The sequence below is a fragment of the Arachis stenosperma genome, chromosome 8 (assembly GCF_014773155.1).
Source record: "Arachis stenosperma cultivar V10309 chromosome 8, arast.V10309.gnm1.PFL2, whole genome shotgun sequence".
Classification (NCBI taxonomy): domain Eukaryota; kingdom Viridiplantae; phylum Streptophyta; class Magnoliopsida; order Fabales; family Fabaceae; genus Arachis; species Arachis stenosperma.
In genome coordinates, this window is record NC_080384.1 from 2819734 (window position 1) to 2838444 (window position 18711).

The 18711-nt window shown below is 39.5% G+C and overlaps 2 protein-coding genes across 2 annotated transcripts; one reads left to right on the plus strand and one right to left on the minus strand.

Annotated features, from left to right (window-relative positions):
* Positions 1-800: 800 nt before the first annotated feature.
* On the minus strand, positions 801-1856 carry LOC130943719 (peroxiredoxin-2E, chloroplastic). Its single transcript, XM_057871721.1, has one exon. The coding sequence runs from the start codon at positions 1703-1705 to the stop codon at positions 1010-1012; it is 696 nt and encodes a 231-aa protein (XP_057727704.1). The 5' UTR covers positions 1706-1856; the 3' UTR covers positions 801-1009.
* Positions 1857-15772: 13916 nt separating this feature from the next.
* LOC130945247 (uncharacterized) lies at positions 15773-18276 on the plus strand. The gene is made up of 2 exons (XM_057873978.1): positions 15773-16385; positions 16466-18276. The coding sequence occupies exons 1-2, from the start codon at positions 15773-15775 to the stop codon at positions 18274-18276; spliced, it is 2424 nt and encodes an 807-aa protein (XP_057729961.1).
* The last annotated feature ends 435 nt before the right edge of the window (positions 18277-18711 follow it).

Genomic DNA, 18711 nt, shown 5'->3' on the forward strand with positions numbered 1-18711 from the left:
ACTCTATTTTTGTTTGTATTAATTTTTTTATTTTTTATTCTGATTTTATAAAATTTGTAATTGTAATTATTATATACTACGTTTATTATCAAAATTTTGTATAATATAAATTATGATCTTATAAAAAAGGACAAAATAAATAAGAAATTAATTATAAATAACAACAAAACCATAAATAATGAAAATTTATAGTAAAAAATAATACTAAATTAAAGAGTACTAACAATACTAAAAAATTATAGAATATTTTTTTTGTTTGACATTATAAAATTTATAGTACTCCATTTTATATTTTTATTTTTTTATTATATTTATTTTATATATATGATAAATATTTTTATATTATTTTTGTTAGTATTTTGATTTTGCATATATAAAAAATTATTTAAATTGATGTCTCTTTTAGTAATTTTTCATCTAAAAATGATTTTGAGTAGTATAATCCAAATAACATTTATTTTACTACAATCAATTTTGATATAAAAATTGCCAAACAAAAATTCGTTAACCCAAAATCAATTTTGCAAAATCACTTTTATGCAAACTTCCATTTACAAATTGAAATCCAAACACACACTATCCAAACACACACTAAAGTTTCATTTACAAATATACCGTCTAGTTTTTTCATTTACCCGTTCTTGTCAGAACATGTAACGGGATAACCAAAGTTTCATCACATAAAGCGCTATCGGCCAAACCCATCTCCGCAGTCGTCAAAGCGTATTTGGGATAATACTGTTCATTAGACGCACTCAAAATTACTGGCCAAACATTGCGAAACAAAACAAAAATCACCATAAAACCCAAAATTTCCGTGTTTTCACCCTGTTATTAGTGCTAAAAGATAAGCATTTTTTTGGTAGGGGTTTCAATTCACATTATTATTAATGAAAAGCCTTCATCCTAAGAAACAGGAAAAACTCACATCGTGCAAAGAAAAGAAAAAAAACTCGGAAACAGAGGAACACCTTGGTTATGTCGAAAGTTCCAGAAAAAGAAGACAAATTCAAAGCAATTTGAGCAAATCATCAGCGCCGCTGAAAGTGAAGGCACCACCTTCTTCCAAATTGAAGACCTTAACGACACCGTCTTCCGCCAAGAGCGCGTACCTCCTTGACCTAACACCAAGTCCAACGGGCTTATCGCTCAGATCCAACTCGCACCCAATGGCTTTCGTGAACGTTCCGTTACCGTCAGAAAGTAACAGAACTTCGTCGTTGACTTTCAGGTCCTTCTTCCAAGCCTTCATCACGAATGCGTCGTTGACCGAAATACACGCGATTGTGTCCACGCCTTTAGCTTTCAGCTCCGCTGACTTCTCCACGAATCCCGGAACGTGCTTCTGCGAGCAGGTTGGTGTGAAGGCTCCTGGGACGGCGAAGAGGATGGCCTTTTTGCCCTTCGTTAAGTCGGAAATGGTGGTGGTTTGAACCTCGCCGGCGTCGTCTAGGTAGGAGAAGGTCGCTTCCGGAAGCTTGTCGCCGACGGCGATAGTGGCAGAGATTGTGGTGGATTTGGTGGCGTAGGATGGGGTGCGGAAGGTGCAGGGTTTGAAGGGTTTGGAGTGGTTGAATTTTAGGGAGAAAGGGGAGAGGGGGAGTTTAGAAGAGAGGGATTTGGGTGGGAAGAGAGCGGCAGAGGAGAGAGAGAGGGTGGTGGTGGGAGAGGTGAGGAACCTGGAGAAGGTGAGAGATGCGGCCATTGAAGAAGGAGGAGGAGCTAGGTGGCACTAAGAAAACAAGAAGTGTAACGTGTTAGTGTTAGGTTTTTTGTGTTGTGTAGTGTGAAAAGGTAGGTAGGGAAGACGTTATGAGAGCGAGTCACTGAGTTGGGTGAATGAATGGTTATGGTAGGGATTGGCTTGGTTTGTGACTTTGTGGTGTGGTGTGCAATTGTGAATTATTACCGTGTTTTTTTTGGGTTTGGGTCTAAGTTTGGGTTTCATTACGTTTAGTTTGGATTTGAGCCTTTTTGGGTTTTGAGGAAAAAGAGTCTATGTCAGGATAATAGGTAAATTAATTTTTAAAAAATGACTTCTTTTTTAAATTTGTTTTTTAATAGTTTTTGTCTATGATTAATGACATAGCGGTGAAAATATTTATACTTGTTCAAAGACAGTGGCGTAATTTAAAATAAAATTTTGGAGGAACTAAAAATTTAACATAAAAATTTAATAATAATATTTATATTAAAATAAAATTTATAAATATAATTATTCTTTAAGTTTGTTACTAATAAGATAATAAATAAATAATTTTATAGATAAAAAATACAAAATAATTTATAATAGTACTTTTCGAATTTTTAGTGACTTAAAATTTTCAATAATTAAATCAGAATTAAACTTTTTTGTAGTTTATAATATTTATTGAATTTTTGTATCAATTTATATAAATACAATAATACAAGATGTCTCTGGTACGGGTTGAGAGATGGATCGAGAACTTGCGGGTTGAGGCAGATGCCGGATCACTTGACTGGAGCAATGGGGGGAGGTACCTGCAAAGACACTCCGACGCTCAAGTCAGAATAGATCTAAGAGGTATAAGGTGTGTGGAATGAATGAATACCTGGAGGGACCTGGGTCCTCTATTTATAGGTGATGGTAGTTATCTTATCTTATCTTGTTTGGCTAAGATAAGGGAGACGTTTGAATTCAAAAGTTGGTTAGGAGCTCTAGAGGGCCGGTTCCGGGCCTTCTAGAAGGGCGAAGCGGGTCGGACCCGGGTAACCGGTTTCGAGGACCATTCCGGGCGTAGGATCCGTGGGTCGGATCCGTAACAGTTGCCCCCGGAGCGAGAGAGTGAGGGTGCTCGGTCTCATCGCTGGAGGAACATTTTCCTCGCCGTTTTGTGGTTTGGCAAGGAGATCGTTTATTTGGTTTTTCCAGTCGAGGTCGAGGATTTGGGGAGTTCCTGGCCGTTTCATGGTCAAGCGAGGAGCACGTTGTTTGGACGTCTCATCACATGCCGGATTTGATGACCGTTCCGAAGAAGGGTCCGGAGATCGGGTCTGGAACAGTTGTCACCGGAGCATGAAAGTATGCTTTCTTGGTCTCAATGCTAAGTCGTTGGGAATTCCGATTCTCTGTAGTTTGGGAGACTGTGAGGGGCTTGAAAAGGGCGTGACATCATCCTGCATTTATTGGTAGGATGTTGGTTAGTCTGGCTTTCCGCAAGTTGGAAGATCGTCAGCTCATGCTTGTTTTGTGCGGCCTTTTTTGGGTTGTTATTGCGAACTTATTTTAGGCCTCTTGGTGGGCCGATTTCAAGACTTTGCGGGTGATCGATTCAGGAGTCACTATTTTTGTTATTTGGATATCCGTTTTGTTATTTGGATATCTGTTTTATTGGCTTCGGGGTGATCGATTCCCGGGTAGCCGTTCACTTATTTGGATATCCGTTTTATTGTTTGGATATCCGTTTTGTTGGCCTCGGGGTGATCTATTCCCGGGTAGCCGTTCATTTATTTGGATATCCGTTTTATTGTTTGGATATCCGTTTTGTTGGCCTCGGGGTGATCGATTCCCGGATAGCCGTTTACTTATTTGGATATCCGTTTTATTGGTTTCGGGGTGATCGATTCCCGGGTAGCCGTTCACTTATTTGGATATCCGTTTTATTGTTTGGATATCCGTTTTGTTAGCCTCGGGGTAATCGATTCCCGTGTAGCCGCGTTTGGTTTGTGCCATCGGACGGGGCAATGCTTTTGAGAAAATGAATTCTATTTATGGTTTGGGCCTCGTCAAAACCTCCCAATGTGGGTAGGAAAGAGTGCCCAGTAAGAAAATATACGATTAAACGACTTAAGCAATAAATGCAAGTAAAAAAGGCAAAATATAAAGGGTAAAGAGATAGTCTTAAACGACCTCAATCTTGTTGCTTTGGAAGGATATAGTAGCACCGTAAGTTGGTGGAATTTCAGGATCTTGGAAGCTTGGTCCCGTCTAGTCTTTCGAGCATGTAGGCTCTTTTCGATTACCGTCCTAATTTGGTAGGGACCCTCCCAGTTGGGCGTGAGCATCCCTTCTCCGGGAGTGGGTGGACCGATATCGTTTTGTCGTAAGACGAGGTCTCCTGGTCCAAAGTCTCATCGTACCATGCTGCCATTGTACCTTAGACTTATTCTTTGTTTTAGGGCTAGCTCCCGTAAGTGTGCTATGTTCCTGACCTTGTCTGCAAGGTCCCACTCTGCCTCTTTGTCGTTTCCTCGCACGGTTCTGCGCGGACTTTGGTCTTGGCGTGCATCGAGGTCGGCGAGGAAGATGCCTGCTGCATCTCGGGATCTCTTGCGGAGGGTCGAGCTGGTGTTCTCACACTCTACCGCGACTTTCCGGTCTCTGTGTATTGTGCCGATAGTGCCGTCATCGGCTTGGAACTTCATGAGTAAGAATTTGGTGAAGATGACCTCCGAGAGGTTGTTAATGGTCTTTCTCCCGAGGATGATGTTTGTAGGTGGTGGAGTTCTTGAGGATGACGAACTTGGACGTGATTGTCTTCCTCTGGCTTCCCGTCCCTATGGTAAGGGGAAGAATGATGGAACCGTCTGGCTTGAGGAAGTTGTCTCCGAGTTTCGTGACACCGTTGCAGTGTGTTTGGAGATTTTCGTTGCGGAGCCGGAGCTTGTTGAAGGCACCTCGGAAGAGGATGTTGGAGTCTGCGCCGGTGTCCACCAGTATTCTTCGAACTAGTCCTGTTCCGATTCTCGCCGAGATGACGAAAAGTGCGTCTTCGGCCGAGGTGCCGTGCTGGCAATCCTCGGGCAAGAAAGTTATCGTTTTGTCGGCTGTGGTAGCTGGGGCTTGATCTCTGACGGCCAAGACTTTGAGGTCCTTTTTTAGTGTTGATCTTGACTTGCCTGACACATCCTTGCCCGTGATGACATTTACTACTATGGCCGGGTCGTCTTCTGGACTTTCCCTGGGAGGTTGTTTTTGTGTTCTCGGGTTGCGTCCTTCCCTCTCAGGCAACCTATCTTTTTCCGCGCGTTTTGGTTCTCTGATGAATTTGGCGAACTTTGGGAGTTTGCCGTCTCTTATAGCTTGTTTGAGGGCGTCTTTAAGGTCGAAACAGTCTTGTGTCCTGTGCCCGTAACCTCGGTGGTAGTCGCAGTAAAGGGTCTTGTTGCCGCCCGTTCTTTCTCTGAGTTGTCGGGCTTTCGGGATAATACCCCGATCCGCTATCTGGTGGTATATCTCGGTAATCGAGGCTGTCAGGGGGTGTAGTTCGAGAATTTCCCGATCCTGGGTGGTCGGTTTGTGTTGGTTTGTTTGGGTTGGTCTCTTTGACTTTCTCTGGGCATCGGATTATGGCGGGAAGTCGGGTTGCCGTGTGCGGTGTTGCCGTGTTGCCGTTTTATTGGCGACGACGACCTGGCTAACCTCCTCGTCGTTTATGTAGTCTCTGGCGACGTTTTGGATCTCGTGCATGGTCCATACTGGCTTGGTGGTGAGGTGTTTGCGGAAGTCTTCGTTCATGAGCCCATTGTTTAAACAGAGGCTTGCAACGGAATCCGTGAGTCCATCAATCGTTAGGCATTCATCGTTGAAGCGGTCCAGGTATTTTCGTGTGGATTCGTCTTGTTTCTGTGTGACCCCTAATAAGCTGATGGGGTGTTTAGCTTTGGTGATTCTGGTGGTGAATTGGGCCATGAACTTCCGTGAGATATCGTGGAAGCCAGTTATGGATCCGTTGGGGAGGGCGTTGAACCATTTAATCGCTGGCCCGGCTAGGATTACCGGGAAGGCCCTACCTCGGACCGTGTTAGCGGCCCCTTCCAGGTTCATCCTGGCCTTGGAGGCTGTTAGGTGCTCCTGGGGGTCCTTAGTTCCGTCGTACTTCATATCCGTAGGTTTGTCGAAGCCTTTAGGGAGTTTTGCTTTCAGGATTCTTTCAGTGAAGGGAGTGGCTCCCATTATCACGTGGTCACTTCTTGTGCGTTTGGCCTCTCGATGTCGTCGGTTGTCGTCCGTGTCGTGTTGATGAGCCGGGTTGCGTGAGACGCTACGATCATACCTTTTGCCGTGTCGTCGTTCAGGCATCCTGTCGTGTCCGTGGTCACGGGAGATGCTGCGATTGTATCTCTTGGCATGTCGCCGTTCTGGCGATCCGCCGTTCCTGGTTTCATGGCGAGATCTTAATCTGGAGGTTGCGTGACTTCCGTTTTCAGCGTTGTGCTTTTCTTTGGGTGTAACTCGGCCTTTGAGGTCTTGCACCCTGAGGCACAGCTCTTGGGTTATCTGGACCGCCTTCTCTCTTAGGTCGTCGGGTGGCCGGGCTTCATGGCGCTTGGAGAGACGGATGAGGGAGTGGTGAATGAGAGGGTCCAAGAGGTGGAGGTGTCCCACTAAAGGGAGGCGAATGTGTGTTATCGCTGCAAAGGTGATGCAAGTTAAGAAAACATTATTCCTTTGGGATTTCGCCGTTGGAGTAGGGCGAAGGTGTGTTATCCCTGAAAAGGTGATGGAAGTTAAGGAAACATTATTCCTTTGGGATTTCGCCGTTGGAGTAGGGCGAAGGTGTGTTATCCCTGCAAAGGTGATGCCAGTTAAGAAAACATTATTCCTTTGGGATTTCGCCGTTGGAGTAGGGCGAGGGTGTGTTATCCCTGCAAAGGTGATGCAAGTTAAGAAAACATTATTCCTTTGGGATTTCGCCGTTGGAGTAGGGCGAGGGTGTGTTATTTCGCCGTTGGAGTAGGGCGAGGGTGTGTTATCCCTGCAAAGGTGATGCAAGTTAAGGAAACATTATTCCTTTGGGATTTCAGTTACACACAAGAAATCTGAGTTTGATGATTGCTCTTCTGGATTATCCGCCATGCCGCCACAACGTTGCAAAGTTCCCCACAGACGGCGCCAATGTACAAGATGTCTCTGGTACGGGTTGAGAGATGGATCGAGAACTTGCGGGTTGAGGCAGATGCCGGATCACTTGACTGGAGCAATGGGGGGAGGTACCTGCAAAGACACTCCGACGCTCAAGTCAGAATAGATCTAAGAGGTATAAGGTGTGTGGAATGAATGAATACCTGGAGGGACCTGGGTCCTCTATTTATAGGTGATGGTAGTTATCTTATCTTATCTTGTTTGGCTAAGATAAGGGAGACGTTTGAATTCAAAAGTTGGTTAGGAGCTCTAGAGGGCCGGTTCCGGGCCTTCTAGAAGGGCGAAGCGGGTCGGACCCGGGTAACCGGTTTCGAGGACCATTCCGGGCGTAGGATCCGTGCGTCGGATCCGTAACAATAAATATAATTGTTCTTTAAGTTTGTTACTAATAAGATAATAAATAAATAATTTTATAGATAAAAAATACAAAATAATTTATAATAGTACTTTTCGAATTTTTAGTGACTTAAAATTTTCAATAATTAAATCAGAATTAAACTTTTTTGTAGTTTATAATATTTATTGAATTTTTGTATCAATTTATATAAATACAATAATATCAATATTTATTAGGTATTCTTATATTTTTTTGTCATATAAAAAATTAAATTAAATAAACAATAAAATATAAAATAATATTAAATTAAATTAATAAAAAATACATAATTTTTTATATTTGAACTCAAAAGTAGAGGGAGTATTACTTGTAAAATAGAGAGTTGCGAAATATAAATAGAGGGATTTGGATCCTCTAAAGTTTGAATTTTACTTTAGAGAATAAAGTGTGATCTTCTACCCTTAAATAGTTTCTCTTTCATATTTATTCTTGGTCTCACCTATAAAATCAACGGTGAGAGATCACACTTTACTCTCTAAAGTATTACTAATTTTTTTTATAAAAAACATGGTTCTGAAAACCGGACCGGACCGGCCGGTTCAACCGGAAAAACCGGGAACCGGTCACCTAACCGGTCCGGGTAACACAAATAACCGCCTGGCAAAAAACCGGCCAAAAAACCGGTCGAACCGGCGGTTAACCGGCGAACCGGAAGAACCGTCCGGTTTTTTTACGGTTCAATGGTTTGCGAAGTCATATGCCAAACGACGTCGTTTTGGCATTTTTAAAAAAAAAAAAAAAAGACTAACGTTCGCGACACTAACCCTAATCTGATAACCCCCCCCCTTTCTTTCCCCTTTCTTCCCCAGTTCCCTTTCCCGGTTTCCCCACAGCGTCCATAGCCACCCACAGCGCGCCGCGTCCATAGCCACCCACAGCCATCAAGGCCACCATATCCGAGCCCGCGACCACCACCGGCCGAGCCTGCCTTCTCGTCGCCACCCACAACCATCGAGAGCAACAGGACTCCTCGTCGCCACCCACAACCATCGAGAGCAACAGGGACCACCACCGGCCGAGCCCGCCTCCTCGTCGCCACCCACAACCATCGACAGCAACAGCGACCACCACCGGCCGAGCCCGCCTCCTCGTCGCCACCCACAACCATCGACAGCAGCCGACGACCACCGGCCGAGCCCGCCTCCTTCTGAATTTGGTAAGACTCTCTTCTTTCACCTATGCTTCTTGATTTTGATTTTCTGAGGTTCTGCTTCTGGTAGCTGCTAGGGTTTTTTTGCATTGTTGCTTCTGTGACCTTGTTACATGCTGCTGTTCTGTTTTGATTTTGGATTCCTTGTTACATGCTTCTGTGACCTTGTTACATTCTGGGACCTAGGCTTGCTGCTTCTGTTACCGCCTGTTCAATGATTGATTTTGGATTTTGATTTTCTGAGCCCCCCTTGATTTTCAGGATTGATTTTTTTTATTTTGATTTTTGAATATGTTTAGCATTGCTGCTTCTGTTAGCTCACTGCTTCATGAATCAAATCATGATGAATATTTTTTTTCTGCTTCTGGTAGCTGCTTCTTTTTTGCATTGTTGCTTCTGTGACCTTGATTGCTGCTTTGAATATGTTTTGCATTGCTGCTTCTGTTAGCTCACTGCTTCATGAATCAAATCATGATGAATATTTTTTTCTGCTTCTGGTAGCTGCTTCTTTTTTGCATTGTTGCTTCTGTGACCTTGTTAGCTGCTTCTGTTCTGTTCTGCTTTTGTTAGCTCACTGCTTCATGAATCAAATCATGATGAATATTTTGATTATTTTCTGTTCTGCTGCTGTTCTGTTTTGCATTTTCTGTTCTCATTGCTTCTGTTCTGTTCTGCTGCTATTCTGTTTTGCTGCTGTTCTGTTTTGCATTTTCTGCTTCATGATGAATATTTTGATTATTTTCATGGTTGTCTGAAGTTTTCTGGTCTTTGGTTTTCTGATTGTTATAGATGGAACTTCTGATGGTGGCTTTGGATTACCTGTTTATGATGGAGATGTTGGAACACTTAATGATAATTATGATTTTTGATGAGTTGCACCTTTGATTAGTTGAAAACTTGCTAGTAATTGTATCTTTTGAATGTAGAACATTATGGGTTTGTCATTATGTACTTTTATTTTTTGTTTACTTATAAACTTTGATGTTTGAAGTTGTTTGTGAACCTCTAATATTAAGTAATGGATAATTTATTATGTGAAATATTAAATTTTATTAAGTTAGAGATCATTGAATTTATATATTTAAGATTATTTTAAATTTTTTAATAATTTTATTTAATATTTAATTAAACCGGTTGAACCCCGGTCGAACCAGTGAACCATTGAACCAGTGACCTCACCGGTTTATTGACCGGTCCGGTTCTCGCAACCTTGATAAAAAATTTAGGAGTGCTAAAAGATATTTATCTAAAGCATCTTTTAAACAAATTTTAATCACTTTTTGGCGTTAGTAAACTTTTTTTTGTTTTTAATTTAAACAAATTACAATTATTAATTAATATACTGAGAAAGAGAAAAGAAATGGCAGTTATAGGTACTTTGATGTAGAGACACCGATGACTTCTAGGTGTGTTGACTATATATTTTTGTTGTAATTATTTTTCTTCTTTGTTCTTTGCTTTTTATAGAGAAATGCAGTATCAACATCACATTGTGCTCAATCGAATACAGTTGAATATGAGATGGCTAATGAATGGCTCTTGCAATATAAGAAATATGATGTCTCATGGGAAGCATCGTCTAAGGTGGTTTAGCATAACATTCCGAAGCACTATATTTTTCTGTTTTGCTTGCCCATGCATTTTGTTTCCATTACAGAAACAAAGGAAAGAGACAGAAGATGTGAAGAACAAACTTAAACTGGACAGAATTTTTCATGAACCTCCTAGCTATTAACCAACTAGCAAATTTGAGTTTCACATAACCATGTTGTACTAATCATGTTTCTGCAGTACAAGAAATTCTTCTAGTTTGACACTGCATCATCTCCAACTAACCCTTTCATAAATCCGGATATTCTTCTTCCGTGCCGGTTCCCACGAAGTTCCTGCAACCGCTGCATCCATTGTATCTGCTGCTGCTCCAGCTGCATCTGCCGCATCATTTGATTCCACTGCTGCCGCTGCTGCTCCAACTGCTGCTGCCGCGACTGATCCAAGCTCTCAAGTAACAGCCTCCAGCTCCACCAACAGTTTATGACAAAGAGAAACAGCGTAATCAACCCCTCCCAAATAGTGGGAGGGGTGGTAGTCAATAGTGCCTGAACAATATCATGGAGTGGTTTACTCCATCCGACTAACACTAAACCGAATCCAATCACTTGTAGATCCCAATCCTTATGGTAAAATAATTTCCCTACTCCATTTGGTCTCAGGCGAATAAAGAACCAACCGAGAACTCCAAGGGGAGGAAAAAAAAGCGGCTTTAACTATGAGCTCAGCAGGCCTGTAGCAAACTGCGGCCGTGATCGCAATCTCCACAAGCGGCATACGTTACTGCAAGTGTAATATGGAACAAAACGAAATGAATATAATGTTGCTGCAAGTGTAACATGGAATCATGAATATATAGAAAGAATCCTAATTTAGATACCTAGCTATGATTCTTGAATTTATCGAGTAGAATTAGCTATATGTATAATCAATATATAAAATCAAGTAGAACTAGCTAGGATAAAATGATCAAGGAGTGATTGAAGGAGGAAAATACCTGCTGATTATGGAAAGAGAGAGAGAATGAGGAAGGAAAAAACACTTAGGAGTGATTATTGAATAATGAGGAATACCAACAGAATTTGTAATAGGAAAAGTCTAGGGGGCATCAGTTTTATTGAATTTTGGCCAGCATGTAACCAGCAGAAAAAAGTGAGCCATTGGATGAAATCTCACATCAATCTCACACCATCAAATTATCATTGATGGCTAGTTGATGGCTAACAATCACAAAAATTGCTGGCCCCCTAGCATTGCTCTTTGTAATATATAGTCATCAATTAGTCGTTATCAACATTTTTAATGGTGTGAGATGACATCTAATAGTGTAAGATTATTCATTTTCCTTTTAATGATTAAGTGTTGGCTAAATTTCAATAAAAATATTGGTCCTAGACTTTCTATTGAATGATTTGAATCACAAGAACTCAAGAATGGAACCGTTCAATACTAACTGAAACTGCAACACCTTCGGCTTTTGAAAAAGAAAGTCTACCAACCAACTCCTTTACAAGCCAAGTTAATTCTATTATAATTTAAATATTATAAATAAATAAAAATTTAAAATTTAAAAAAAATTTTATAAAGATTTATGCTAATTATATTTACACAGTAAAAATAATTCACAAAATACTTAATCCTTTTTATTTACTTAAAAACAATCAAATTTTAGCTAACATTATTTTTTTTTTAATTTCTTTTCGTGCATATGGTAAATCATTATTTATAGGAAAAAGCTTATCTAAATCTATAAGTACAATAGAAATATATTGTTTCTTAGTTTTGATGTAATTTTTTTATTTTAGTGTGCAATTTTTAGATCTTATTTAAATTAAATTTATTAAATTTTTGTCAAGACTGAATAGCAACTCTTTTCATAATAAAGTTTAGGTGATTGCTTTCATACCCCAACATTTGTGATAAAATTCATACCCTATATATGTGGAACAATACAATATAGACATGCGGCATCATTAATCCTAATCAATTAATAATTGAAAAATTTTAAAATCTTAAAATTTAATGTATTTTAAAAGTGTATTAATTATTATTTGTATACAAATACGAATACGTATATACTTTAATCATATATGATTAACTATGGTTAAGTATTTTTGTTTATTAAAATTAGTACAAAATTAAAATAAAAAATCTCTTCCCTTTCTCATCAACATTGTCTTCTTCCCAAAATACTCACTAGTTATTGTTTTTGGTTCTAAGTTAGACTCTGAACACCCAACCCTTCTGATCTGGACCTCTCCACCATCGCCGTTCACCGCCGCCGTTCACCACCGCTCACCGACACCGCCAGATCCCTTTTATCTCACAGGCATTCGTCAATCTCCATCTCTATCGCCCGTCGTTAGCGCCCCCTGTTTCCGCCTCCAACAGCAGTGTCGCCGCCGTCTCTCACGTTCTAAGCCTCCGTGACCTTGTGTTTGCGCCTCCGATCCACCAGCGTAGCGGCGTTCTCCATCACCGTCGCTGACTTCCACACCCCTGATATTAGGTTAGGTGTTCATTGTCAGTTCAAACAATGAATTTCATTTATTTTTGTTATTGGGCTTGTTTCTTGCATGTTCAAACCGTCAGTTTTATTTTATTGATTTTTTTATGGAACAAATTTTGTGCCATGGATACAATTTTTCGAGCTCTATATCTACTATATAGATTGATCAATTAAATTAATTGCAGTATATGTATGATTGATTCTGGAATATGAAGTAATTACTCGCCTAATTAGAATTATCTTTTCAATTGTTGAGCCAGTATAAGTTCATTGTTGAAGCTAGATTCATCATTTACATTCTTAATTTTTTTTATCTAATTTAATTTAGTTGTGTTTGTCTTTCATCTCTCATGTCTATAGGCATTTAAAATATTTTCTGTTCAGTTTAAGTGTATCTTTTCTTTGATTATCATGAGTTGTACAGAGATATTATTAGTTTCAATCCATCATATCTCTATTGCCAATCTACTAACCACACCCAAATAAAAAGGAGAGAGAGTTAGCAAAATTAACCTTTTTCTTTTTAGTACTGTACAGACAAATGCTAGTTTTATTTTCAGTCGACCAAAATTATCTATTTTTGTGAATTAGTCTGTGTACAAGACAGAAGGAGCATTGTGGGCTACAACTTAAATTTAGAGAAAATAAAATATTATCTCATTTAAGAGTTTTTTCAAGTAAGGTTAAAAAGTTAAATTGTATATTATTTACTTGAATAATAATACTCATAGTCAACAAATATTTTTAATATACGTATAATTATTAACACATATTTTTTATGTATTTATATTATTTTTTATATTTAATAAAAAAATTATCACATAATTTTACTAGTATTACTTTTTTAAAATTATTTTTTGAAAAAGTATTTTAAAAACAAATAAATAATTTCTGTTTTAAAATTTGAATTAAACTTGATTAGTATCAGAATAATTACTGATTGTCATCATTCAAGTATAAAGACAATAAATTAAATTAATGTAGTAATGTATTAATAATCATACAAATAAATAATCATTATTTAATATTTATTTCCACCATTCAAGTATAAAGTGATAACGTATTAATAATTTAATAAGGTATGTTTAAAGACAATAAATTAAATTAATGTATTTTTAAATGAAAATATCGAAATAATTGTTTTTCAAAATCAAAAAATTATAAAGACATTAATTTGGGGGCATAAAATCAATGGTTTTAATTGTATTATGCCACTAAATATGCATGGATCATAATTTGAGAAAGATGTGGATAAATTTAAAAATTTTTAATATTTACATGCTTATCTAATTTCAAATTCCAAAAACAGAGATTAAAAACTACACATAAAAATTTTAACAATTCTATCACATTGTTCCAAAAAAATTTATGCAATAATCTTATATATACGTTACCAATATATTACTACTTGATATATGCAATAATAAATGATTATAAATAAATAATTTATTTCTTTTTTTTAAAAAAAAAGACCTTATTAATTTATTAATACGTTACAAGCAAGTTGTTATTGCAATTATGAGATATGCATTAATTGTTGATTCATTCAATTAATTGTTTCATGGTCAATCTCTTTCGTAATTGCTTCATTGTTAATTCTGAGGATCAATTTGTGGTTAATAATTATTTTATGATTTAATTAATTTTTTATTTTATAACTAAACCTCACATCAATTTATTATTAATATATCATGTAATAGATTTTGAGTAATCGAAGATATAAAAACTTATTTGAACATCATAAACATGAATATCGATGCCAATAAGAATTTAAAGGAGTTTATCGAATGTGATCAGCTATGTTTTGGGTATGATAGTAGTTCTGATAAGGAGGAGGAAGATTTTATCAACAATAAGGATAAATTTAGTGAATTCATGGAAGTGTTGAATTGTAACTATAAAATTCAAGAAGTTGAGAAGAAGTTAAACGAATTAAGCTATGATGACATGTGGGGTATTGAATTTGACACCGTTGATCAATGTTGTTATTTTTATAAAAATTATGCTAAAGTGCACGGTTTTGTTGCGAGACTTGACGAAAAAGGACAAGATTTCAATAGAAACCTTAATATGCGACAGATGGTTTGTAACAAAGAGGGTACATATAAAAAAAAGTACTTGGAGATAGAAAACAGAAAAAAGGATCACAAGCCAATCACACGTGTAATATATCAAGCAAAGATTAAATTTCACTATAAATTGATTTTACAAAATGGCAGGTCACCAAATTTAAAGAAACTCACAACCATGACCTCATCCCACTTAAGTATATCCAATTTGTTCCGGCATATCGAACAATAACTGACGTTGATGAAGCACAGACTGATAGTTTGCACTTTTATAGTATTAGAACTTGTCATATAATGGAGTTCATGGTGACACAAAAAGGATAAGGCACCTAAAGTTTATTATTTGATTAATTTTTTAATTTGTTCATCACCTACGGATAAGTGATATTTTGTATTATGTTAAAATATTTGTTTATCAAAGTTATTATTCTTAAATTATTATCATGAATTATAATATTTTATATTTTTCTATTCTTGCAGCAGTAGTCAAGATTCTGTTCAATGTTCCACCAAAGTAAAAAATATAAAAATCCAATCTCACTTTCCCTTTCATCATTATATATATCCATATATATGCATGCCCCATCCGATGTGTCATTATTAATTTGTCATATGTGGCGAACTTGCTTAATATTTTGCTGCTAATGCTTGTGTGTTGTGCATTTCGTTCTCTAAGTCTTTCTATACTATATGTGCTATTTCTTTCTTTTCGTCTTTAGTCAACGAAAAAAAATAGATATATATAATCTGACAAGATTTGAGACTCATTAATTTAAATATGGAAAACATTTTGGTGAATTGGGAGAAAATGGAGCAACTGGATGTATTACACAAAGATGGACGTGTCAGATGAAATGCACAACACGCGGGGGCGTGGTACATACAACACGTGGGGGGCGTGGAAGCTAGGTGGCATGCTGTGGTTGAGCCACCTAGGCAGCACGCAGGGGGCGTGCTTAGTCAGCACGCAGGGGGCGTGCTGACGTGGCGGAACGTGGTTGGCCCGCAGCTGCACCACGTGGGGGGCGTGCTGCGTCAGCACGCAGGGGGCGTGCTGACGTGGCGAATGGTGATTGGTCCAACTGTACACCACGTGGGGGGCGTGTTAAGTGCACTGCTCTATATAAGGTAGAGCTCGATAGTGTTTTCCATACCGAGTGAGTGAGATTTGAGTGTGTTGTGAGGAATCTTTGATGCTCTTCTGGGTGTAATGGAGGACACCGCAAATTTGGTGGTGTATCGTGATGGTGAGATAATACGTAATACTCCTGAGGGAGTGAGGTTTGTGTCACAAAATCCGTTTTCGTTTGTGGTTCCATGCACGATGGCGTTAATGGAGTTGCAGAACGGCCTATGTCAAAGCATGGAGAATGGTACGTTAATGAGAGTGAGCAGAATTCTGTACCGGAATCCGGTTGTAGTTTTTGGTGGTCTAATACAGTTTGATACCATTCCGATCACGGATGAAGCGAGTATGCAGAATATGTTTCAAATTCATCGGCAAACTTATATGAGACACCCACAGATTGAGTTGTACGTTGAGTTTGAAGCTGTAGAGGCAGTAGCGGTCCAAAATGATATAGATGTAAATGATGATATAGCTGCAGTGTACGAAGGAATGAATAGTGACAGCGAAGAGGATTTCGAAGCCACTTATGAAGCCGGCGACGAAGATGAGGATGGTGATGTGGGAGTTGAGGCAGCAGTGGAGAATGTAGTGGTTCATCCCTTGAGCAGTCAACCGATGGGCGTTCCACCTTTTATGTGTGAGTTGGATCTCGACGCCATGCATGCCCCCGAGTTTCCGGAATATGCAAACAGAGGTACTTGTTGACTAAATAAGAAGTTTTTGTTACTTTATACCTTGGACTGTGCAATAAACGATGATTTCGGCTTCCTGTAGGTATTGCTGATCCTGAGGACGGAGAGTTCCGAATTGGAATGGAATACAGTTCTAGAAAGTCGGTCGTTGCAGCAATTAGAAGTTTCACTATATCTAGAGGAGTTGACTATGATGTGTATGAGTCTGAGCCACAGACGTTCTATGCAAAATGCAAGATGTACGGGCGTGGATGTGACTGGCTTATCCGAGCCAGCTTGATACGGAGAAAAGGTTGTTGGGAGATACGCAGATACAACGGTAGGCACACGTGCACCATCGGAACGATTTCACAAGATCATTCCAAGTTGGACTCAGATACAGTTGCTGAGGCTATAAGGCCATTGGTCGAGACGGACCCGTCCATCAAGGTGAAATCTATAATTGCGGAAGTCCAGTCAAGGTTCAACTATACCATCAGTTATCGAAAGGCTTGGTTGGCAAAGCAGAAGTCCGTTGCCAACGTTTTCGGTGATTGGGAGGAATCTTACCAAGCATTGCCGTGGTGGCTCTTGGTCATGGTGCAGAAGATTCCTGGTTCAGTTGTCCAAATAGAAACACGACCACTCTACAACGGGAATGAGGAAGCACAAGGTGTAAAAATACTTCATCGTGTATTTTGGAGTTTCAATCCATGCATTAGGGCATTCAGGCATTGCAAGCCCCTGGTTCAGGTTGACGGCACACACCTATACGGAAAATACAAAGGTACACTTCTAGTCACTGTTGCACAAGATGGGAACCAAAACATTGTGCCTATTGCCTTTGCCTTGGTGGAAGGTGAGACAGCTGATGCGTGGCACTTCTTCCTCAGGAATCTGCGAACGTATGTTGTTAGAAAAGACGGTGTGGGTATGATCTCAGACCGGCATGAGTCAATACGGGCAGCAGTTAATCGTTCCGGTGGTGATTGGCAACCTCCAAGAGCATGGTGGATGTTTTGTATAAGACACATCGGCAGTAACTTCTTAAGGGCATTCAAAGTCCCTCACTTGCAGAAGCTTGTTGTCAATATAGGGTATTCAAGAACGGCGGAGGAGTACAATATCAACTATAAGAGGTTGGAAGAGCGAGGCGAGGCATATGCCAGGTGGTGCGATGCCATCGGACTCAGACATTGGGTATTGGCATTCTACGAGGGACATCGATGGGGCCATATGACAACGAACCTTGTCGAGTGTATTAACTCAGTGTTGAAGGGTGCCCGTAATCTACCTGTGTTGGCGCTGGTCCGAGCAACATATTATAGGTTAAATGAACTCTTTACACGGAAGAGTGCCGAGACTCACGAACGCAAGCGTGCTGGATTTACGTACTCCGCATTTGCACAACAGCGGATAGAAGAAAGTATGCAACAGGCTGGGAATATAGTTGTGCACCGCTTTGATAGACGAAATGAGGTGTTTGAGGTGCGTGAAATGACTACTGGAAAGGTGTTAGTTGTTGATCTAGCGCGACGGACGTGTGACTGTGGGCACTTTCAGGTTGAACGAATACCATGTCGCCATGTTATTGCTTGCTGTGCTAACCAGCGGCTCGATTGGCAGTTGTATGTGCATGATGTGTACAAGATGATGGAAGTTCGTAAGGTATATAGATTTGAGTTCACACCATTAGAAGATCCCGAGACATGGCCTGCTTATGAGGGACCCACATTGGTCGCTAATCCCGCACTGAGGCGAACGTCTAAAGGCAGGCCCAAACTGACCCGATACCTGAATGAAATAGACTCACGTGACATGCGTGGTCCTCGGATATGCCGTCTCTGTGGTGCTCAGGGTCATAGTCGGAGTAGGTGTCCGCAGCGTGCTGGACCGAGTGGTGCTGGTTCATAGTTTAGTATGGTCATGTTTGTACTTTTTAATTTGCATTTCGTCAGTTGATGCTTTTGAAATCAGACGTGTTTGTATTTTTCAAATGAAGTCTATCCATTGATATCTTAATGTCTGCTTAATATTTTCATTAACTGATTTCCTTAAGTTAACATACAAAAAAGGGGACTACAGGTTACATAAGTTAACATACCAGAACATTAAACACGAATTACATTAACATACCAAAACATTAAACACGAATTACATTAACCTAACTCTGAAAATAAACTCTAGATAACCTAAACCGAAGCTCACTTCTTTCCACCAAAGTACCTCAGTCCCTTACCCATAATGCCCAGACTGAACCGCGATGGAGTATACTTATCAGGTGGATTTCGCTCCGTCCGTAGGTCATATGGGTGACCTCGAACTGAGTCATCCACCCCCGGAGCTCCA

Excerpts from the sequence above, each read along its gene's own strand:
- LOC130943719 (XM_057871721.1), bottom strand. The coding sequence starts at position 1,705 with ATGGCCGCATCTCTCACCTTCTCCAGGTTCCTCACCTCTCCCACCACC.
- LOC130945247 (XM_057873978.1), top strand. The coding sequence starts at position 15,773 with ATGGAGGACACCGCAAATTTGGTGGTGTATCGTGATGGTGAGATAATA. Across the intron at positions 16,386-16,465 it reads TCCGGAATATGCAAACAGAG|GTATTGCTGATCCTGAGGAC; the intron begins GTACTTGTTGAC and ends GGCTTCCTGTAG.